The 23,619-nt window shown below is 39.1% G+C and overlaps 2 protein-coding genes across 2 annotated transcripts; one reads left to right on the forward strand and one right to left on the reverse strand.

Annotated features, from left to right (window-relative positions):
* Positions 1–4,257: 4,257 nt before the first annotated feature.
* Positions 4,258–5,560, reverse strand: LOC117288533 (echinoidin-like). Its single transcript, XM_033769429.1, has one exon. The coding sequence runs from the start codon at positions 5,429–5,431 to the stop codon at positions 4,961–4,963; it is 471 nt and encodes a 156-aa protein (XP_033625320.1). The 5' UTR covers positions 5,432–5,560; the 3' UTR covers positions 4,258–4,960.
* A 463-nt stretch (positions 5,561–6,023) lies between these two features.
* LOC117288095 (echinoidin-like) lies at positions 6,024–6,706 on the forward strand. Its single transcript, XM_033768795.1, has one exon. It carries the CDS (start codon positions 6,200–6,202, stop codon positions 6,704–6,706), a length of 507 nt encoding a protein of 168 aa, XP_033624686.1. The 5' UTR covers positions 6,024–6,199.
* Positions 6,707–23,619: the final 16,913 nt, after the last annotated feature.

The following is a 23,619-nucleotide window of genomic DNA, read 5'->3' on the forward strand; positions in this document are numbered from 1 at the left end:
TTTCTAAGTGTACCCATTTTCCGGGTTACATCCGCCCCGTGCAAAACCGTCCTTGCAGTAAATTAAACGCCCTTGGTCGACGGAACACGTTCGCCATTTTTTTTACAAGTATAAGTGCATGTCATGAATGACTTGGGAAATGTTCGGCCGTTGGTGGTTCGAGCTGCAATCATAAAATTACGTGGATATTCATGCTGCATACGTACGTAGGTTCAATTGCACGCACGCTCGCTTCCGCGCGCACATCCCGCCGGACGGTCTTTGCATAGCCCCGGACATGATTGCATAAGCAAAAGTGTCCGGAGCGGACAGTATTGCATGGCGGACACAATTGCGTCTGACACCGGCTTCGGATGACCCTCTTCTTGTCACTCTTATTAGAGACAACTGCATTTTAATCTCGGCTTTTGTTCTAACACTAAATGCACGCCTATAGCTAAACCACTTCACGTACATTTTACCATAAATGCACGCCTATAGCTAAACCACACCTCGTACATTGGTACGACAGGACTTTCTGCCCCCCCCCCCCCCTCCTCCCCCAGCAATTCTTTTGTTCGTACCACACGCTGACCGTTGCAGACACGCATAAGGTACTTGGAGCCTTCCAGGATCCCTTCACTGTTGACCCCATGACCAGCGTGTGGTACGGGAAAAATTGCCCCCATACTCCCCCACTTCCACCCGATATTTATTACCTGTCGGTGAGCAATGTGAACTGAGTACTCTTTCTGATAGCGCCCCCTTTGGAATCAACCTTCTTCATGGTGACATAGACTGAGCCCCTGTCTTTATCCGCAACGAGCCTCGAAGAATGACGTCAGACGTTCAGGCTAATGGTGACTTTGGGTGCGTTCGTTTAGCTTCCCTGGGTCGACCCGGTGTGTGGCGATTGTTTTTTTTTACAGGACGAACGTGGACGAAAGTTGGACTTTCTAAAAATGATTGTATAATCGCATGGCCCAAGCAGAAAATACAGCTTTACAAATTTCTTTGCTTAGCAGAAATTTAGTCGGGCACCAGCCACAAAAAAATGCAACCTTAATGTCAATCTGTTTCTGCTATTGCTGCTTAGCAAGTTTTTGTGCTTCAGACTTTATGAAATTGGAACCTGAATGTCAATGCAGGCCGAAAGTAGTGCATTTGAAACGATGGAATGGGTGATTTGTTGTGCGTAAAATTTCATTGCGATATAGCCTAAGCTTTGGGGAAAAATTTAGCAGCCAAAAACCAACGAATGGTGTATTAACTTTCCACCAAATTAGAGTAACCATTGAGCTGCTTTACGCAAACAATTTTGCTAAGCAATATTTTTTTCGGCAGCCAAACATGATGCATAATGACATGGTTATTTGGCTGTTAAACTTGTTCTGATCTGCTTAGCATTTATTTGTGCTTACCTCTTGTGCCGAGCAGCTCTATGAAATATTGTGTTGAGGACAGTCTGAGGGGAAGGGGTCGAAAAGGGAGCGGCAAAGGGGGAGAAAAATGGGGGCCACCCGGACTGCGGTTATATTAATTAGCCATGAACGGCCAGACCCTTTGCTCGCAAGCAAGCATCTTATAATAATAATAATATCGAGGTCTTATCTATAGCGCACGTATGCACAAACAGGGTACTCAAGGCGCTGAGTATATAAATTATACAAACTTTCAGAAAGATAGGTTATTGCCAGTGATGGATTTTGAGACCCAATTATTTAGCACCTTAAAAGGGTTTACAAGGTGCTACGGCGCATTTAGCAGCCACAACCAGGAACACCGGGGCGAACCCCTTCTCTTTGCGATAAGTGCACCGGGTTCTTTTACATGCGTTACACAACACAAGGTATAATATTGCTGGTAATACTTCTTGTTGCTCGTTGATGACTTTTAAGCTCATATCTCTCCATCCGCCCAAAAGAACAATCATGGTGCAAACTTTGACCCACAATGCTGCACCAGGCCTGATACATCATGGAGGCAACGAAGGCAATTGCCTCCGTGCACCCCGCTTGGTGCCCTTGAAATGCTCCATGTAGAAACCTACAACTTCCTCGTAAGGTGCCTTTTACCAACAAGAAAATACCTTGTCGCCCTTGCCCTTTCAAAAACGAAGTATGCTGTGAACTTTTCACCTGATTAGTTTAATGGCCCACCAACAAGGCTCAAAGTGTTCCATGGCAGGATTTAAAACGGAGGTCTGTCACCACCCCCACTAAAGGAAAGAAAAAGGGTTTTATATTGCATTCATCAAACTACATTGTAAGTCTGTTAAAACCAGACTCAAACATCGCTGACTCCTTTTGTGCAACATGGTCGAGAAAACCAGGTTGTTTTTGTGTTTTGGGTCAAAATACTTTTACTTAGTTGTTCGTTTCAAGCCATTGGTGCGTGGGAATGGGCGCATTGCTCGGGAAAACCCTTTCTCTCCAGCCGCTCAAAAGAAAACTCAGGGTGCGTGGGTGGCACAACTTGAACCAAATTGCACTGAATTTTTCATCTGATTGAATCACTCCCATTTTGTATAAGAAATAACAATTCCCAATCATCAATGCTCAAAAATATGCTTTGCAGATATTTTACAAACAAAACCCCGTTGGGAGGTTTGTCCCGCACCCTATAACAAAGGAGAACAAATAGAAATTGTTCAGCAAACTATATCTTTTGAGTCAACCAACCGTTTAAACCAGACCCATGCAGCTACATTCCCGGCCGTTATGACCTCTTTGGGCCCCGTGCCCCCTTTCAATGTTGGCTCTCATTGCCAGTCTTCTGCGTTACAGTCAACATTGAGCGGGGGGACGCGGGACGGGCGGGGATGTTTCTTGTCAGGGGAAAGTGGACATGGTTTAGATTATTTTGGGAATGGGTGGCACAAGCATTTTGACAGATGTGGCGGTTTCAACTTTCCACCGTGTTCAGTTTTCCGAATGACCAAATACGGTAGCATTACGTCATGCCGGGATTGTAGCCCCAGTGTATTACAGATGGTCGTGAAAGCCAGGGTTTGACATTAAAGAGCCAATAAAGGATGATCTCAATATTTCAACTATTACCTTTTTATGGCCAAATAGACATCGTAGATACCGGTTAATAACCATTTTACTCTCAAAATTTGCATTTAGTAACGAATAACTCGAGTCAAAAATGCACCCGGCCGCGCGGCTTTTTCAGCCGAGAGTAAAAAACGGCTTATCTATTATAATGACCTCTTGACGCCAGTGACGATATTCCCCAAATTGGGTGTGAACACAGGGTGCGTTCGTTTAGCTTCCCTGGGTCGACCCCGGTGTGTGGAAGTTTTTTTACAGGACGAACGTGTGCAGATAATTACCCACGTTCGTCCTTGAAAAAAACCCGCCACACACCGGGGTAGACCCAGGGGAGCTAAACGAACGCACCCACAGTTCTCTAGCTTTGGCAAACTGAGGGCGCTATTTTCCACACCAAATAGCCGCCACTGACGTCACGATTCTTTTGTCACGCGGGTTTGTTAGAAATTTGGCAAGAAGCGTTCTGTAGAAAAAACATTTTTACCATGTATTAACGTGAGGTAAGAGACTCGTTATATTTTTGTATGTTTCCTATGGACTCCAGCTATTAGAAAACTGTAATATCTATATATTTGAGATCATCATTTAATTGGCTGTTTAACCTTTTTGAGGTATTGTTGACACCATGAGTGCACTGTTTGGTTTGGGTGTCTACGAACAAATTTACCCAAACCTAATAGACCTTTATCACGGTGCAGCCATCTTGAATTTATCTCATTTATATCAATGTAACCAAACCGAGGCTGGGTCCTAATTCCAAAATAATTATTAACATTCATTGTTGTTAATTGATACGAGGAACACGACCAAGATGGAGGCAGCATTAAAAGGTCTATAGTGTCCTGCCGTCGATTTCTCAAAGAGTTAGGCCTCGTCTTAGCTAATTTAGGACGAGTAACTCGTCCTAACTTAGGATTAATCTTAAGGTCTGCATGCTACAGTGCAGGGTTTGGACTCGTCCTAAGTCCTAAGATTAGTCTTAAATTAGGAAGAGTTTTGTGAAATCGACGGCTGTGTCCATCCCATACCTTAAAATGGCTTATTGTAACGGGGCCGACTCGACTATCTTCAATGAGTGACGCTCAGCTGCTATGCTTATTATAGGGCCCTATTTCAATATGCATTGTAGATAAAAGAGAAGAAAAATTGATAATAACAACACTAAGAATTATAAATCAAACCAAGTCATGATGTTTTAAAATTATTTTAATAAAGCCCCCCAAAAATAGTTTCTCTATTAATTGCGTAAAATGTGCTAATTATTTGGCATGGTTGCACATCAATTATTCTGGGATTATGTGTACATAGGAAACGTGTACATGCGAAGCATTAATGCATGCGGAACTTGCGCAATACGTCATTGGATTATACTCTTTTAAAGTTCTGACGTACTTAATAATTTTCTAGTTGTAGCTATTTATTATAGCTAATAATAATTAGTTGATTTATCCCAAACCTATGGTTTCTAGGGTCGTACGAAAGACTTGTAAAATGCAGTTGGATTTCTCTCTATTACAGTAGTGCTACATAACATTTTCAAAAATTCATCTAACCAGTTAAAATTATTTTCGATTAAAAATGTTGCAGTTGTTTTTCTTCTTTGGATATTACGTGTTCCTTGTTCAACAGTTATTGAATCAAACTTCCAATGATTAGCTCTGATTGGTGTGGAAAATAAAAAAAGGTTTAATCTTAAGATTGAAAAATGTGAATTGTGTTCTCAATGTCCGGTACCACGTTTGACTCTGGTATAACACCCAATCGTTCTTGATGAGAAAAAGACTGCATCATGGAAACTGTCGTTTAAAAGTTCATTATGTCTGTAAAGCCGAAGTCCATCATTGTTATGACGAACCAGTATTAGTGTAAATCACATGTTCATCAGATACAAAGGGATGTACAGCCTTGAAGGTTGTCCTCACTGATTATTTTTCCATCTCGCAGAAGAATGGACGTTTGAGGGATGTACAGGGGTGGTCGTTCCAGCGTCGGTTGAGCTTATATACCTCGACGCAATCCTCCAATCCGTTGTTGTTGGGTTCGCGGGTGTTCCAGAAAGTGTACGGAGTTACACTGCCGTCGTCCCACTCGAAAACTTTTTGGTTCTTATTGAAGTCATGCAGACCAATCCAGTACGAGTTGTGCTTCTCAGCTCCGTTTTCCTCGAAGATTTTGTGGATGTGATTGGCCTCGCTGTCTGAGTTCAGCGTCAAGAGGTGAGACTTACCCGGGCTGAGATGGTAGCAGTACTCCCGGGCTTCGAACCATGTGGACGGGATACCGACGTAGCGATAACATCTTTGGCCCTTGAATTGAGACCAGAATGGTGGGCAGCAGGACTGGCTGATCCCGACGAAGCACAGCAGAACAGCTGCAATAATTGGCGTGGCTTTCATATTGAAAAAGAGCAGACACCGCGATCAATGAGCAGTTAAGATCAGAGTAAGTTCTTTATCGGCTGAAATTCTCAGACTGATGAAGGATTTTTGGTCTTGATTAACTTTGTTGATTTGCGCTGGCTGTATATAAAGGTGTGCCAGGTGATCACATACATAGCCGGCACTCCTTATATTGACTTATTCTTGACATTTAAAGGTACTCAAATGTAACTGAAGAGACGACCATTTCTAGGTGAGCTGATGGGCACTACACATTCTTCTAAACCCAGCCTTTCTTTTGCAAACACTTCACACTTTTAAGGCGTGTTTGTTGTTATGTTTGCAAACATCAAATTGATGTAATTTTTGTACCTTTTGGGGAGTATAGCTAACACAATTGTATTAATTTACGTGGGCGCATAGATTTGTATAAGCCCGCGTAGTTTGAAAGGTGGTAACAGTCAAGTGCGATGGGCACTCGATCCAAATCGTTTGTTAGGTCTGGTTACTTTTTAAACACGCAACTTCAGATAAGAAGATGGTTTATTTATTTAAGTTTTGTCATGAAAAGAGACTGTTAGTATAATACGTCACTGATTTGATTTTGACTCTAGTGGGGCTGTCTGGTTTCACACACTATATTACAATATGACAATACTCCTGGGGAGCCATATCTACTGAAACGAGATATGTTTTAACTTGCGATCTTGCTTCGGTCAAGAATTCATCCACTCTACAAGTTATACTTCCCCGAATCAAGTTGTGAAAAGAGAGGGCTCATCCACCATGAACGGCATCCTGCAAATGGTTTTTATCACCTACTTGGCCATGGGTCTGTCGCCAGCAATCGAAGCGGGTGCCGTCGTCCAACCCTGCTGCCCGATGTTCTGGACCCTCCGAGGTAACCGTTGCTACCGCTACATCGGGAAGTCCATGACCTGGCACGACGCCCAGAACCACTGCAACGGCCTGGACCACATGGCAAACCTCGTGTCTCTCGGTACAGAAGGGGAGGCTAAGTTCGTGCACCATTTCTTCAACGAGAAAAGTGGAGGATCGTACCCGCACTACTGGATAGGTCTGCAGGATGTCACGAAGGAGGGTGATTACAAATGGATTGGTATCAACCGACCCATGACGTACAACAACTGGTACCCAAACCAGCCAGATAACACAGGAGATTCAGACTGCGTTGAAGTCACAACAAAATCTGGTTTCTGGAATGACGACAGATGCCAGTATCAAAAACAGCCATTCATCTGTGAGAGACCTCGACCTTCACGCCCAAAATAACTTTGTTCAGATTGAGTTCTTGTTGCATGTCCACTTTCCCCGAAGTGAGGGCCATCAGTGATCGGAACTCTCTTCAAAGTAGTTACTTTTAATACACAAAACTGAATAATCAACATTAACATTATAGAAATAATTGTCTCCGAACCCTTATGATCTTAATCGGACGACTGTTTCCCTAAAGAGGACGACCGGATCATCAGCTAAACTTAGCAGTGTTCCATCATCATTTTGCAGAACCAACTTAATATTCAATTTGTTGTTATTTATAAGTGCCTGTGTATACCACTTTCTCAATGTAAAAAAGTGAAACCCACTCGTTCTGTCCACAATACCACTCTTGCAAAAAGCGAATGGCGGACAACTCTTTTGAGAGTGAAAGATGGGTACTTTCGACTCGACTTAAAGTGAAGCTCGTTCCAACTTCACTCTAAAAGAGTGACACCGATTGACTCTTTTACATAAGAACACTATTTCTTGAATTTTAAAATGTTACCCCAAACTTTGATTCGAACCTCATTTGTTCCAGGGTTTATCCACTAAGTTTGGATTGGAACAAAATAAACTGCGGAAGGAGTCAGATAGAACTTTTTCAAAACAAAAATTTTGCTCATTCGCAAGAAAGGAAACAAGAGATAGGAACACAGGCATTTACAAATATTTGACAATAGTGAGATTTGAAAAACAACCACGACGTTTAAATTGTTAGTGAACAACAACTAGATATCTGAAATGTTTAGATTTTGTATCAGCCAAGCAATAATTCAAAAATGGACAAAGAAGTTGTTATTCTGTGAAAGTCTCGCGATTATTCAAATATCCGGGACCAAGTCTGTACCCGCCATATTTTTGCACTATACGTGTACGCATTTCTGCTTCTACAAACACTTTAGTTTAACATAGTTTATGGTTTTATATTGTTGAGAAAGTAAAATTCATCTGAAATTAATATGAGTCTTAATTTAACAAAAAGCAACGAAGAAAACTTTATTATGAATTTTGCCGATCAACTGCCATTAATGTTTAAATCAATGCGGCACAAATAGGCATGATTCGCAAATGGGGTCTTTAAAAGTAGAAAGCATCCTCGTTTATTTAGTTTCAATTTACTAACTATCAATGATAATATTAACAAAGTCTCAGAAATAAAAAACGCGCCAGACTTACACAATCTATTATTTTGCCTAAAATCATCATTTTCGTTTTCAGTAAATGTTGTGAACCACATTCTACAAAATAAATTATTAGAATAAAATATTTAGCATAAAAACTTAGCATACATGAACATTTCTTAATATATTGTAGTGTTTAAGCGATAGCAGGGAGTGGTCGAGAAAGGGAAGGGGTTGAGAAAAGGAGGGGGTGAGAAGTGACGGGGCCAAAAAGGGGAGGGGCCAAGGAGGGGTCGAAAAGGGGAGGGGCTGAGAAGGGGTGGGGACCTAGACGGGGAGGGGCCAAGAAGGGCTCGAAAAGGGGAGGGGCTGAGAAGGGGTGGGGTCCTAGACGGGGAGGGGCCAAGGAGGGGTCGAAAAGGGGAGGGGCTGAGAAGGGAAGGGGACCTAGAAGGGGAGGGGCCAAGGAGGGGTCGAAAAGGGGAGGGGCTGAGAAGCAACGGAGACTTAGAGGGGAAAAGTCGCTAAAGGGAAGTGCCAAAGAAAGGGGAAGGTCCGAGAAGGGACGGGGAACTAGAAAGGGGGCTGGGGTGGAGGAGGGGTTTAGAAAGGGGAGGGGTTGAGAAAGGGACTGGGACATAGAAAGGGAGGGGCCGAGGAGGGGCGAGAAGGGACGGGGACCTAGTCGAGGAGGAGCAAAGGAGGGGCGGTTAAGGAGGGGCGTGAATGGCGTGAAGGGAAGGGGACCTACGGAATGGGGGGGGGGGCGACGAGGAGGGGCGAGAAGGGAGGGGGACCCTGGGGAGTGGTCGAGAAGGGGGGAAAGAAGGGGAGGGGTCTAGAAGGGTCTGAAAAGGAACGGGAAACTGAGAGGGGAGGAAGTGGGACACATAGAAGGGGAGGGGGGGAAGTCGGGAAGGGGGAGGGCCCGAGATAGAAATGGGGATTCGAGGGAGTTGGGGGATTGAATGTGGGAGGGGTTCAATCCAAAAAGACCGATGGGTCGATAAACGGAAAATGGAAATCACGCTTCTAGTCGCATCAAGGAGTTTACTTATAGGTCAACCGAGAACAAATGAAAATACATTTTCGGTGTTTTTTTTCACATTTCGGAACGGCTGATTTACCGAAAATATATATGAAATATGAACTTAAGCTGGGTGAAAATGTTTCTTTGAGTATATGTCAGTGTGTTGCATCCTTCGTGGCAAACCCGGCCTTGCAACTGGAAGAGGAGACCACCCACGCATCCATGAAGACATTTTCCAACTTCTTCGTGGCTTCTAATGTTTTTTTTGTACCTCGATTTTTACCCTTGGGTAGCAAATTCCAAACCAATCACAATTGACGGGGTTCACAGATCCACACAAATAATATGCATCGAAATTGAACTCAAGCCTGAGACCTTTTTGAAATGACAGTCATGCTTTACAGTCAACTTTCGAAAATAAATGGTTTTACAAATCATTGATTTCCTTCAGTGTTGTTTACGGATACGACTGGGTCGAACTTTAAACCTTTAAAAGCTTCCAAACCTATTCTTTCCGATTCAAAGGGATACAATCGAGGGAACGTTGTTAGTAGTTAATATAGTCTCTCTGGAACACTTTGACCTTTGCCCTAGAAGACAAGGAGAGGTCAAACTGTTCCCAAAATAGGGTAGAAATATGGAACACTTTGCCCTTTGCCCTAGAGGACAAGGAGAGGTCAAACTGTGCCCAAAATGGGTAGAAATATGGAACACTTTGCCCTTTGCCCTAGAGAACAGTGAGAGGTTAAACTGTACCCAAAATAGGGTAGAAATATGGAACACTTTAAGTTGACCTTCCTTCAGAGAGGTTAAACTGTGCCCGAAATGGGTTAAAAACAGTTAAAATGTCTCGTTGTGGTGCAATAGTGTGTATGTATGTATTGGTATAGCAGTTGACAGGGGAATCCCCGACCAAGGAGTCGCGTGTGGGAATGACGTTGCAGTTTTACTGAATGGTTGAAGGAAATAAATCCTATTGATCCGTTGAAGATGACGTTGCAGTATGGCTGGTCAGTGGTGGTTGGGGATAATCCCCTAACAAAGAGTCGCGTGTGGGAATAACGTTGCAGTATGACTGGTCAGTGGTGGTGGGGATAATTCCCTAACAAAGGTCGCATGTGGGAATGACGTTGCAGTATTACTGAATGGTTAAAGGAAGTAAATCCTCCGACAAAGAGGGCGTGTGAAAATGACGTTGCAGTTTTGAGAGATATACAGAAAATATAAGTGTACATAATAAATATCCCAATGGTTTATAAATATTATGATAATTAAATGATCAAAACATTATAACTTTGGTCAGTTGAGCGGTCATCATGTCTGCAGAAAAACATCGTTCGGATGCATTTTCAAGGGTTGAGCCACTGTGTGATGGGTTGCGTTATCTGCGTCAACAAAACCAAACGGAGGACGTTACTTATCCGCGACTAGTTCATTTATCTACACGACTAAATGAAAAACAGTTGGAACAGTTAACCTCGAAGCTGTTTGAAGAATTCGACGACCCAGAAATCTTTGAAAAGTCATGGGAAAAACTTGTTTTAGCACTTGGTTCTTCAAATGCTGACATATATAAACATAAAATAAACCATATGTATAATCCTTGGTCTATGTGTTTTGGTGCTTTATTACATTGGTATCAACGTAACTATGAAGAAGCCACGATTGAAAAGATGATATTGGCGTGTCAACGAAGTAATATGTTTTATAATGTATACGAATTTTTAATTCCAGCGTAAACAAGTTGCACTAATAATGCTTGTTTTCGAAGTAAAAATACATTCGAGCATTAAACAATGATTTATACACGCACACAAACGACCGAGTTGTCACAAACCTTTACCCGCAACAAGGGAACCGTAAAACAAATTAACCATTGCGTCACTCATCAAGAGTCCCCGTTTGTCCTTTTAACAAGACATATACTATTTTGTACACAAACAAGACAAGAGTTGCCAATGTTTGATGGAACCGGCTGTTAAAATTAATACGAAAACACCTTGTTTTCACTAAATGCAGTAGGCCCCACTACTTTCTCAGACAAAATTGACTTCGCCTTCGTATTGAGATAACAAGTCTGGGTAATAAAACAAACCAAATGACTGGAACAAATAACGAATATCAAAACACATATCAAGAACAATTTACAAACAATAAAGAGAGATTGTTCGTCCGAGTAGGGAGAAACTGTGGATAAAGCGCCTTCAGTCCATTTTAACCCCCATGGCCTCAATATCCAATAAGGAAATGACTATGTCTTGTCCTTGAGTCCTTTTCCCCGCAGATATACCGCCCTTTATTCTGCCTCATTCACCAAATAATTACTTGTTTGTTCTCCATCTTCTCATCAATTTTGAGTTTGTCTTTTGTGCTCCCATCCTCCTGTGGTGAAACCAGCCCCTTCACTCTAAGCCTTGTCACAACCTTCTTTGTTTATCCTTTGCTTTTTCTGTGTGCTTTCATATCTTTCCACGTGACTGCTTCTGTCCTATACCTGATTACGTGTGCGTGTTGTATTTTCATTAGGCCTTCGAGCTAAGGTCGAAACGTCTGGTCACTAACTTTTTTGTTTTTACAAACATATTAAAATAAAACGAGAAACTAGAGAGAAAACGGGGGGAAAATGCACAAACACAGCAAATCAATACTTATCAATGACGAAATGAAGAATCACATTTATTGTCCCGCGCCATAGTTTCTGTATATTTATGGGCCTACATCGTTGCAATCACAAGTGCAGACACTTGGAAACCTCTCACAAAAATAGTCATTAAACAAAAAGTAAAAAACAAATTTAAACATAAAATAAACGACTGACAACCTATTTTTTAAACATTATGTGAACGATAAACAAGAACAAACAAAGAAAACGAGCTTAATATGAAATATTAATTAAAAAACTTGACGTTTTGAGCGTCACTGGGTGACAGATTTGTGCGCTATTATAAGAAGCCACTATTGGTAATATTATAAGTACTAGTAAGGTAAGCACGCCATAAAGGAAACTTAATGGACGTCAATCCTGCTTTTTTTCTGAGCTGTGAACTGCTGTACCATGCATGTCATGTCATGCTCGATCCAAATATGGCGGCCCCAGGGCGGGCTCCGTGACGTCACCCACAACAACAAAATAGACTTAAGCAAGTCCTTTATTAATACATTACACAAACTAATTGAATCGTAATTGAAACTAATTTAATTACAACAATACAACTAGAAGAAGAAAAAAATCTAAATCAAATTAACCTAGAAGTAAAAAACTTGAAAACGAAAAGCTTTATATAAAAAAAATAATAATAATAATAAAAAAAAAAACATATATATATATATATTAAAAAAAAAAAAATAATACAAAAAAATATATATAAAAAAATGAACGCTTTAAAACTAAAAAGTAATTGTTTTTAAATAAAATTCTAAAAACAAAAAACTTCACGCTTAAAACACAAAACAAAACAACAACAACAAAAACAATTACAAATCATAACATACTTCCACAAGTAAACTTTCACGTTTGCAACTTACACATACTTTACAATTAAGTTATAATAGTAGACAAGCTTGGGTTTTAAAATTCCAAAAGTCACTTTTTAAAGATGTAAAAATACATAAATATGGAAACAAATAAACAAATAAATAACGATACTAATCAATCAATCAATAAATCAATAAATTGTGTATGAATAAATCAATAATCAACTAAATAAATATAAAAATATATGAATAAAATGAGTTTTTCGATCAAAACAAACAAATATTCAACTAAATAAATTACGTGTGATGTGTTTAAAATGTTGTCAACTTTGTTTAAAATGAGTTTTTCGATCAAACCAAACAAATAATAGTAAACAAAAGTACGTGCGATGTGTTTCAAATGTTATCAACTTTGTTAGTATAAATGACGTAATACAACAAAACCTAGCATATTGTGGTAATTATTGCGTCACATCTCTGCTTTCGGTGTCTTTTTTCATATCTAAACAACAGATTACTGTTGTATACATCCAGAGTTTGTATGTGTTTAATTTTCTTAGCTAATGATTTTGAACTTGGAAGTTATTGTGCGGTACTTTTGTTATTTACAAGTAATTTTAAGATTATTTCCTGTGACGAATGTCATGAATTATTTTCGAGGTGTAAAAATCGTAACCGCCATCTAGCCCGCCATGTTGTTATCAAACCACAACAGTGGTGAATGCGGTAAAAATGTTAGCTCAAATCGACATTAAGCTTTTGCAGACATATGCAAAGTCAGCATGTGCCTCAAATTGGCCACATGACTTCAACCTGACACCAAATACACCCTAAGAACCAAAATATATTTGGCGGTGATGTCAGAAACTTATATATATTACGTCACGAAGGTGAATGAAGTTAAAGTGCAGAAATTCAACATGAAAGGAACTAACTAGACGGTGAAATTCAAAGATAATTTGGATATTCATGATCCGTCAGACATTCTTGGAAACTTTACACATTTTTGTGTTTGAAAGTCTTTTAGACACACTGTACACTGACCCTACACCTAAAGATCTCGTCCGCACTCCGCATAGTTACTTTACTGTTCAGAGTTAAATTACTCCATACAATACATTCGATGCCAAGGATCATCTGACAGATGGGCGGGATCTTTTTTTAGCCAAGTGCAACAACCCTACTACCAATTCTCAATATGACAGTTTGAAAATCAATGTGACCCCACACATTGCTGTGCCTGAGGGGAAAACAATCGTCAGAAACATGACATTTTGGGAGGTTTTTGAAAGAATGGACAAATTTGAATTAAAATAAAGATTAATTATGTTGCCCCTGCGCCATCGTTACTGAAAAAGCGAATACTGGTCAACACAAACGCTGGGACACGATAAGCAAGGTTCTCTACTTCAAAAGGTTCTTGCCTAGTCAATTCCACACTATTTAATTGGTATTTCCGCTCGTTGGTGTGATATTGTTTCCATTTTGATTGTTGGGAAGTCCTTATCAAGACTATGACGAGAAATTGTCACGTTCGTAGACGTAACGTTGACTTGGTACCATGGTTAGGCGGGACCTTTTCCCCCACGGTGCCGTGATAAAGAGCCCCCTACTTTAGGCACCCGCTTCGTCTTTTTATTTATGTCTCTTTATTCACTTAAATAATTATATTTGAAGTTAAATTTAAACAACAAACGGATAATAAACACAGAATCATTGGATAACAAATCAATACATATTTTTTATTTCTTTACCTTTATTTAAAACCATGCACGTAAGTATAATGAAATAGTATAAGGAGGAACAGTTATGTAATATTACTTCTAACACAAACTGCGATTGTATTCATTCAGTTGTTTGATCGTGGAGTCAATCAGTTTGGATAAGTCATCAAAAACCGCTGAATGAAATAGACGAGCAACGTCCTCTGGATCCTCTTTCCATCCGTTAAGGATGTCTTGAATCATTGAGTTTGGATCCTCCTCACTCGATTCAGTTATTCTTAGGAAAGAGATCATAACACAAAGAATGTCTAAAACAGTATCTACTTGAACAGAATCCTTCACTTTTTCGTAATGTTCATCTACATAATCGTAGAGTCGGCACTCCGGAGGCACTCCAAAAAATAAACATTCATGTTCAGCTTGACTCGCCCAGTTCTCCTCGCATCCTTCACATGCACGTTGGGTTTGCTCGTAGTACGTGAAAAGGAGTATCTCGTTGGCGACGATTTTAGTCAGGATTATTTTGATCACCATTCTGAATGATGGGGAGTCCTTCTTCGTGCCATAGCTCTCGATCGGAGAGGCAACCAACTCGTCCACAGCTGCAGCAAGGATATCAGACGGAGTTGAATCGACCATTCTTCTCTGCTCGCGCTGGACAGGCTTGGTGATTGTAGGAATGATCCACACACTCTCTCTGGTAATGACGTTGTAAAAGTAAGACCTTCCCTCCTTTGCGCTGAAAGATTCACGCCATCCTGCTTTGACTTGCTCGTGTGTAAGTGTTTTCACACAGTCAAATGGCCTGAACACAGACGTCGGGGAGTTAGGTGTTCCCGTCAACACACCGTCACAGTCTAGGTATGACTACTTCAGCCATGGTTAAATGCGACAGATACCGTTTAGCAGAGGTTTCATTCTGTCTTAGCGTCGTAGTCTTAAAAAAAATTGCGGAATGAGTGTTAGAGATTGAAAACGATCACTTTTTATAAGTCCTTTTCAGCCATCTATGTTTAACCAACCGATCAGGAACTATTCTAACTCTTACATAACTCTCCTTCACACTTTACGTAACTACCCGTCCGGACCTGCCCTAACGTCACGCATGTGACTGACGTTTACGTAACATATCTCGTCCTGACTTGTCCTTGACGTCGCAGGTCACTGTTAACAAGTCTCGTCTTGTCCTCTAAAGATCGCATACGGATCATACCTACACTGAGAGTACGTGGAAAATAAAGACCACGGCATCGAATAGAACTCAACTAACCCCCCCCCCCCCTTCCTCGACGTTTTGTCAGACGTTGTGGAATCGACTGGCTCGATCATTTTCACCTCGTGAAAATACAAACGAGTCGTCAATGTCTCGTTTATGCTGCGTGGACATTCTTTCGGCGCTCCGTGATTTGCAATCACTCCCGCACCTCCCAAATGAGTGCGCACCTCCCAAATGAGTCAAACAATAACAGTTTGCCTCATTCACACTACCATGAGGAAGACTAATCATCACTGCGTGGCTCTTTCAAGATGATCGTTGTATCTTGAACACTACAATACCACTACAATACCACTTGTCCATCACTGCATGATCGACACTTCGTGACCTGATCACTCAGATTTTTCACTCGTGGACTTGCTTCTCATTCAAAATAATACTAACACTCGTTATCTTTGGGCGAAAATTGGGCGATGAAGACGAGCACAATTTACTGTTCAGAACATCAAGACCACATCGGCTCTATTCTGGTTGTACTCGAAAGTTTACATAGTTACAGTTACTTCTTATTAATACTGTGAATTCATTTATTTTGTACATAATGGTTTGATATCATTATGTCTTTATATGCTGGGCAAATCGTCCGAAAATAATATGTTCAAAAACTCCGGACGAGCTGTAAGAAAAGTGGACCATTTAATGATTTAACAAAGTCGATGAAAAAACAAATTAAGAATTTGAACCGATGCAAATCATAGAAAACATTGAACATGTGTTGATTTTGTTTTACCAAACATAGTATCCAAAGAAAACAAAAGAAGAGGAAAACGTACATGCTTAAACAAAACTGGGTTTTTGTTTAACTGAAAAGATGGTATAGACGGTAAACACACTTTTTCGTAAGTATGTACGGTGTGTGAGGGTGTAATTGTTTTATCGTGTGTAGTTTGTGATCTGGATGTTTGTGGTCTTTACAGTGTTGTACATTTTGCTCAGTTAGAGTTTAGTTAGAGCTTAGTTACAGTTTAGTAAGTGTCATCTTATGTTCTAAAATATTATGCAGTATTAGTTTGTTTGTTTTGTTTTTTAAGTGGGCTTTGAAGTTTGCAGGTTTGGAATTTAGTACTGTTTTCTTTAAGTTTTTTATTATTATTATTAATGTATTACGATAACAATTACTTGCATATATGTTATTATTAATGGTTTATTAAGTTTTCAAGTTTCGAGTTAGGTCTAGTATTCGTTTATCCTTTAAGTTTTATTTTGTAGCTTGAAATTTGTAATAGTAAACTTTTAAACAAAGTTTTACGATAGTTGTAGGTTGCAGTTTGAAGTCTTTAAGCTTTTAGCTGGTTAAATTGCTTGTTTTTTTTGGTTTTTTTTTTTAGTTTCGAGTTCATTATGTTTTTCTTTTAGTTTTTTAGTTTGTAGTTTGTCTTTCAAGTTTTGTCAGGTTGTTTTAAGATTTGAGTTTAGTTTTCGTTTTCCCTTTAGTTTTTTTTTTTTTTTTTTTTTTTTTGTAGTTTGCAGTTTTTGGTAATGTTTTGTTTTTCTGGAATAGTTTGTAGGCTTAAGTTTTTAGACTTTTTATGTTTTTTTGTTTTGGGGTTTTTTTCTTTTGGTTTATAGTTTGCAGCTTGTGGATTGCAGTTTCAAAATTTTGAATTTAGTTTTACTTTACGTATTTTTTGTTGTTTGAAGTTTGTTTTTACAGCTTTAAGTGCTATAGTTTTTAAGACTTGAGTGTTTTTTTTTTTTTCCGTTTTTTTTTCATTAGTTTTTTTCTTCTGTAGTTTGCAGCTTTGCGGTTTTTTATGTTAGTTTATTGATGATAGTGTACAGTTTGTAGTTTGTAGTTAGTTTTTAGTTGTTTAGTTTTATAGTTTTTAAGTTTTGAGTTCAGTATTTTTCCAGGTTTGTTTGCATCAGTTTGAATTTGTAGCTTAAATTTCTTTGTTAGTTTGATAGTTTTTAAGCTTTGAGTTTAGTATTTTTGCTTTAGCTTTTTTGTTTTCAGTTTTCAGTTTTCAGCTTTTAGCTTTTAGTATTTAGTTGTGAGAGGTTTGCAAGTGTCTGCGCTTTGAACCAACTGTTTTTGGGCTGCATCGATGATTTGTATACTGAACCTACACGTTGTACCATAATAATGTGATGTTTAGTTGAATATTCCTCATCATGTCGTTGACTATAGTATAGTCTTTCGTTGTATTACTGATTTTGTTTCATTTGTTTCTTTTTTAGTTTCTCGATAAACCTACACTTTAATATTTTTGTCTGTAAAATTGTGTACATGCCTTTTGAAAATTCATAATTTTAAATCACATTTTTGTTTATTGATTTGTTTTATGTTGCAGTCTTTGTACATGTTCGTTGTTGTTATACTTACGTTTCGTTTAATGTGTAGCGTTTATTATTCCTTAACTAAACGTCAGAAGCACGTCAAGCTAACTACTGATATAAATTTAAACAAAGTTATAAAACAATCACATACAAAAAAAAACCGCTGGAACCGAACTCTTTTTTTTTTACAACAATTAATAAGCACTCATGTGAATGATGATGATTAAGTTTCAACTGAGTTAAACCGGACACAACTTAGTGATGTATCTGGTGTTAGCAAAAAACAACAAACAGTGTCTTTCATTCGTAATGAAGGCGAAGTCAATTTTGTCTAAGAAAGTAGGGGGGCCTACTGCATTTAGTGAAAACAAGGTGTTTTCGTATTAATTTTAACAGCCGGTTCCATCAAACATTGGCAACTCTTGTCTTGTTTGTGTACAAAATAGTATATGACTTGTTAAAAGGACAAAAGGGGACTCTTGATGAGTGACGCAATGGTTAATTTGTTTACGGTTCCCTTGTTGCGGGTAAAGGTTTGTGACAACTCAGTCGTTTGTGTGCGTGTATAAATCATTGTTTAATGCTCGAATGTATTTTTACTTCGAAAACAAGCATTATTATTGCAACTTGGTTAAGAAGTATTGAGAAAGAGGCTTAGATCAATGAACTTACTATGATACCGTCAAAAAACATAAAGTGCAAGAAACGTGTGATCGTCATGCATGTCGTCTGATTTTTGGGAGTTTATTTCTCATGTTAATCGTAATGATGCACAACTAAAAGAGTCTTGATGGACCAAGTAGTTAATTAATACTTTTTGTGATAAACTTGTGGCCTAAACTGGTAAATGTACGGGTTAGATTTGTTTGTACACTAAACGAAGGGATGTACTTGTTTTCCCATCGATCTGTCGTAATAAAGCAGTTTAATGCAATGAATGGTAGTACGATATTGATGTGAGTGTTTTTTCTATCTTAACAAACTGGGAATGAAACCTCAAAGATTTCACTCTGCCGAAATATTCGATTCAAAAGAATCGAATTGAACGTTCCCTTGATATGTAAAAACACAGAGTTATAGGAGGGATGTTTTTTTAGTCTATAAAACGTGTGTTGTGCATGGATGTCTAGGGGGCCTACAAAAACTTGCAAATAAGTTATCTGAGTGATACTCTTTAGTCACAACTCTCGCAGGAAGGGGAGGCATCGATCGATAGTTCATTAAACCTAGGGTACTGAACCTGCTTCCTTGGTATGTGTGCAGGCTACAACGATGTTTTGAGGACAAACAAGTTGTGTTCATTGGATGTAACTGTATGTACGCCTACTTTGTGTGTGTATACATACATGTAGCTTGGATATGTAAGAACTTACAATTTGTTGGACAAGATAATGATAACTTAGCTTCTTCAATCTGTTTTGGGAGAATAGTTAACACTCCATGGACTTTAAAGGATAATTTTGGAACAGTCGTTCCATTGCGTAAAACAGTCTGACTTACATACACCGCCAATTGCCCATCGACTGAGTAAGATACTCGATATTTACAGTAAATTTAACCAAAACTAACGTCATGTTGGCACATGTATCGAACAAAAACCCCCACGCACCCTCCTTTATGATCTGCATTGCATTCATCTTGTATTGCCTGGTACTCCGATGTACGGAAAGTAAACTTAGTCCTGTATTCTGAGATGTTCACGAGATAATATACTCCGATAAACACAAATAATTAAATAAACACCCCAACTCATTTTAATAACACGCCCGTCTCATCAGATTGTGTGTTTCATTATAGTATTCTCTTGTTTTAGACGCACAGCTAAGTATAAGCAAAGTTCGGTAGATTGCAACACATCTTATGATAGACGTAATATATAGGGCCCACGTATAGTTGATCGAGAGAATTGATCAATACATATCGATTGAAGGATTAACTTCCTCATTCATAGCCATTCGCACGCGCCCGCTTAGTCCCGGAGATTATCTCCTAAAAGCTATTCTCTCCCATGACGTCACACATTGCACCACCACCTGTAATCGTGGCTACTGGTTTATTTACCCTTTGTATAAACAAACCGTTACACTCCCACCCAAATACAAGCTTTTTCCCATGACTTTTGACAGACTGTTGGGTCATCGTATTTTTCCGTTAATCGTGTAGATAAATGAACTAATCGCGGACAACTGTCCTCTGTTTGGTTTTGTTGACGCAGATAACGCAACCCGCTACACATTGGCTCAACCCTTGAAGATGCTATCGAACGATGATGTTTTCCTGCAGACATGATGACCGTACAACTGACCAAAGTTATGATGTTATAATAGTTCAACGAAAATAATATTTATAAGTCAATGGGCTATGCGGGTGGAATTTATACAATGTATAACCCTGACTAATAATACTTCAACGTCATCTTCAACGGATCAATAGGATTTATTTCCTTCAACCGTTCAGTAAAACTGCAACGTCATTCCCACACGCGACTCTTTGTTTGGGGATTCCCCTGTCAACTGCTATACCAATACACACACACACTATTGCACCACAACGAGACATTTTAACTGTTTTTAACCCATTTCGGGCACAGTTTAACCTCTCTGAAGGAAGGTCAACTTAAAGTGTTCCATATTTCTACCCTATTTTGGGTACAGTTTAACCTCTCACTGTTCTCTAGGGCAAAGGGCAAAGTGTTCCATATTTCTACCCATTTTGGGCACAGTTTGACCTCTCCTTGTCCTCTAGGGCAAAGGGCAAAGTGTTCCATATTTCTACCCTATTTTGGGAACAGTTTGACCTCTCCTTGTCTTCTAGGGCAAAGGTCAAAGTGTTCCAGAGAGACTATATTAACTACTGTTGTTCTTTGATTAGTTTTTTTTAAAGCTTTTATACAAAAAGTAAGACTTCAAAAAGGTGTCAGCCTTGAGTTCATATCGTTGAATAATGCACAACCATTCAGCCGAGTGTGCACCGCGGGGTCGACCATGGGAAGCTTATCGAGCGCACCCAACAAATGCCTGTGCACCACTATTTCTTGAATTTCAAAATGTTACCCCAAACTTTGATTTGCACCTCGTTTTTTGTTGAAACCCAAGACTATACACACAGCTCTATCAACTGTTGGTTAATCCATTTCAAAAACAAAATATATTGTTTCATTCGCAAGTCTTTAAAGACCCTGGACACTATTGGTAATTGTCAAGACAAGTCTTCTCTTTCGGTGTATCTCAACATGCATAAAGTAATTATAACCAACCTGTGGAGATGTGAGCTCAACTGGTCATCGAAGTTGCGAGATAACAATGTAAGAAAAACAATCTGGTCACACGAAGTTATGTGCTTTTAGAGGCTTGATTTCGAGACCTCAAATTCTAAACTTGAGGTCTCGAAACCAAATTCGTGGGAAATTACTTCTTTCGTGAAAACTACGTCACTTCAGAGGGAGCCGTTTCTCACAATGTTTTATACTATCAACCTCTCCTCATTACTCATTACCATGTAAGAAAAACACCCTGGTCACACGAAGTTGTGTGCTTTCAGAGGCTTGATTTCGAGACCTCAAATTCTAAACTAACTTGAGGTCTCGAAATCAAATTCGTGGAAAATTACTTCTTTCACGAAAACTACGTCACTTCAGAGGGGGACGTTTCTCACAATGTTTTATACTATCAACCTCTCCCTATTACTAATTACCATGTAAAGTTTATGCTGATAATTATTTTGAGTAATTAAATAGTGTCCACTGCCTTTAAACGTAATTTCCAAAATTATTTCACCAATGTTGCATAAATTGATTTCCTATCTAAAGGCACTGATGGACTTTTAATATTTGGGTTAGAAATTACCTCTTTTTCGCAAAAAACTACGCCCTACTTCAGAAGGGGTCGTTTCTCACAATGTTGTATACTATCAACAGCTCTCCATTGCTTGTTACCAAGTAAGTTGTTTATGATAAAATTTAGTTTGAGTTATTGAATGTGTCCATTGCCTTTAAGTGTTTTCCGCTTAATACTCAACCCTTTCTTAACAATGGACGAAACTAGGGAAAGTCTTCGTTTTGATTGGTTAATCGTTCAGCACAGGTTATGAATAATGCATTGAAAGATTTATAAACCAAACCAAGTAAAAAGCGCAAATAATTTTAAAATTATATGAATGAATGAAATATAATTGTAATTCTATGAATAATAATGAAGTACAAGTCGACGAGGGTCCCGCCCGCTGCTGGGTTTTGAACCCTCCCAATACTGTTTGGTCAAAAAACTATATGACCTCAGAAAAGATGGCTCAGGACTTGTGTCCGGGCCTTGATATACGGGCATCGCCCCATGGACTTATTTGAATAACAATACAACCTCTGTGATCCGCATTGCCATCACGTAGGAAGGAATGCAATCCCTCTGAAGACTTGTACGAATGTTATGAAATAGACCTTTCTTTTGCAACGTCACAGCCCGAGTTTTTGCCAACCCAGATTGGAAAACTATGGAAAGCCCTAAGTGCAAATTAAGAAAAGATCGCTATTTTTTGTAACAATGTAACCAAATTTGTTGATTTTGTTAACACCAAAACAAATAATTGTGAGAGGTATTTTATTTAATTGAAAATTTGCAGAAAATGCTGAATTTGGTTAAAACATCTGTTTTTAAGATTTAGTGTTTTACTAACATTCGGCCGACCATGCCAACCAAGGCGGTTTGTTTATCAACAAAAGAAAGGTCTATAGAATCTGGAAGGCCCTCTACCCTACGATTACCGATAAAGGTGGCATTCCTTTCATGCTTAACAGTCAACTTTCGAAAATAAATGGTTTTACAAATCATTGTATTCCTTCAGTGGTGTTTACGGCTGGGTGTTCGAGACAATTCTTCGATTACTCTTTTGCCTATAAAGGGAACAAACACCGCATTCACACATTGGAGACCCATTAAGAGTTGTGAACAGTTCGTAAACGAAATTCGTTTCAGTCTGTATTACAAATATCCACAATAAGCACGTTGTGGTGTGATGGACACTAAAGGAGTTAGCTGTTTGGTGTGGGGCGTGTACAGACAAACCTATTACTTATTAAAGACCCTGGACACTATTGGTAATTGTCAAAGACCAGTCTTTTCACTTGGTGCATCTCAACATATGCATGAAATAACAAACCTGTGAAGAAGCTCGATCGGTCGTCGGAGTTGCGAGATAACTATGAAAGAAAGAAACACCCTTGTCAAACGAAATTGTGTGCTTCCAGATACTTGATTTCCAAACCTCAAATTCTAAACTTGAGGTCTTGAAATCAAATTCACGGAAAATTACTTCTTGCTCGAAAACTACGTCATTTCAGAGGGAGCCGTTTCTGACAATTGCTCGTTACCAAGTAAGGTTTTATATTTTTAGTAATTACCAATAGTGTCCACTGCCTTTAAAGGCAGTGGACACTATTGGTAATTACTCAAAATTACTATTATCATAAAACCTTTCTTGATTACGAGTAATGGGGAGGGGTTGATAGTATAAAACATTGTGAGAAACAGCTCCCTCTGAAGTGACGTAGTTTTCGAGAAAGAAGTAATTTTCCACGAATTTGATTTCGAGACCTCCGATTTTGAATTTGAGGTATCGAAATCAATCATCTGAAAGCACACAACTTCGTGTGACCATGTGCGATCACAAGGTTTTTTTTCTTTCATTAATATCTCGCAACTTCGACGACCGATTGAGCTGAAATTTCCACAGGTTTGTTTTTTTATGCATTATGTTGAGATACACCAACTGTGGAGACTATAGTCTTTGACAATTATCAATAGTGTCCAGTGTCTTTAATGTCGTAGTATTGAACACCATATCTCAAATGGCTTATGGTCGACAACCACCGAAATCGTTCACACAGTTGAGTACATGTACTCCAAAAAGACTATATTGAAGTTGAGCAGTAAATTTCCCCAAGAGCGAATGATTATAGCTCTTCATGGTTTAACACACACTGGGAAGCTACTAGATTCTGTTTGCATAATACTTTAGCTTTGTTGGTG

Source organism: Asterias rubens, chromosome 3, assembly GCF_902459465.1.
Source record: "Asterias rubens chromosome 3, eAstRub1.3, whole genome shotgun sequence".
Taxonomy (NCBI): Eukaryota; Metazoa; Echinodermata; class Asteroidea; order Forcipulatida; family Asteriidae; genus Asterias; species Asterias rubens.

Coding starts and splice junctions, on each gene's coding strand:
- LOC117288095 (XM_033768795.1), top strand. CDS start 6,200: ATGAACGGCATCCTGCAAATGGTTTTTATCACCTACTTGGCCATGGGT.
- LOC117288533 (XM_033769429.1), bottom strand. CDS start 5,431: ATGAAAGCCACGCCAATTATTGCAGCTGTTCTGCTGTGCTTCGTCGGG.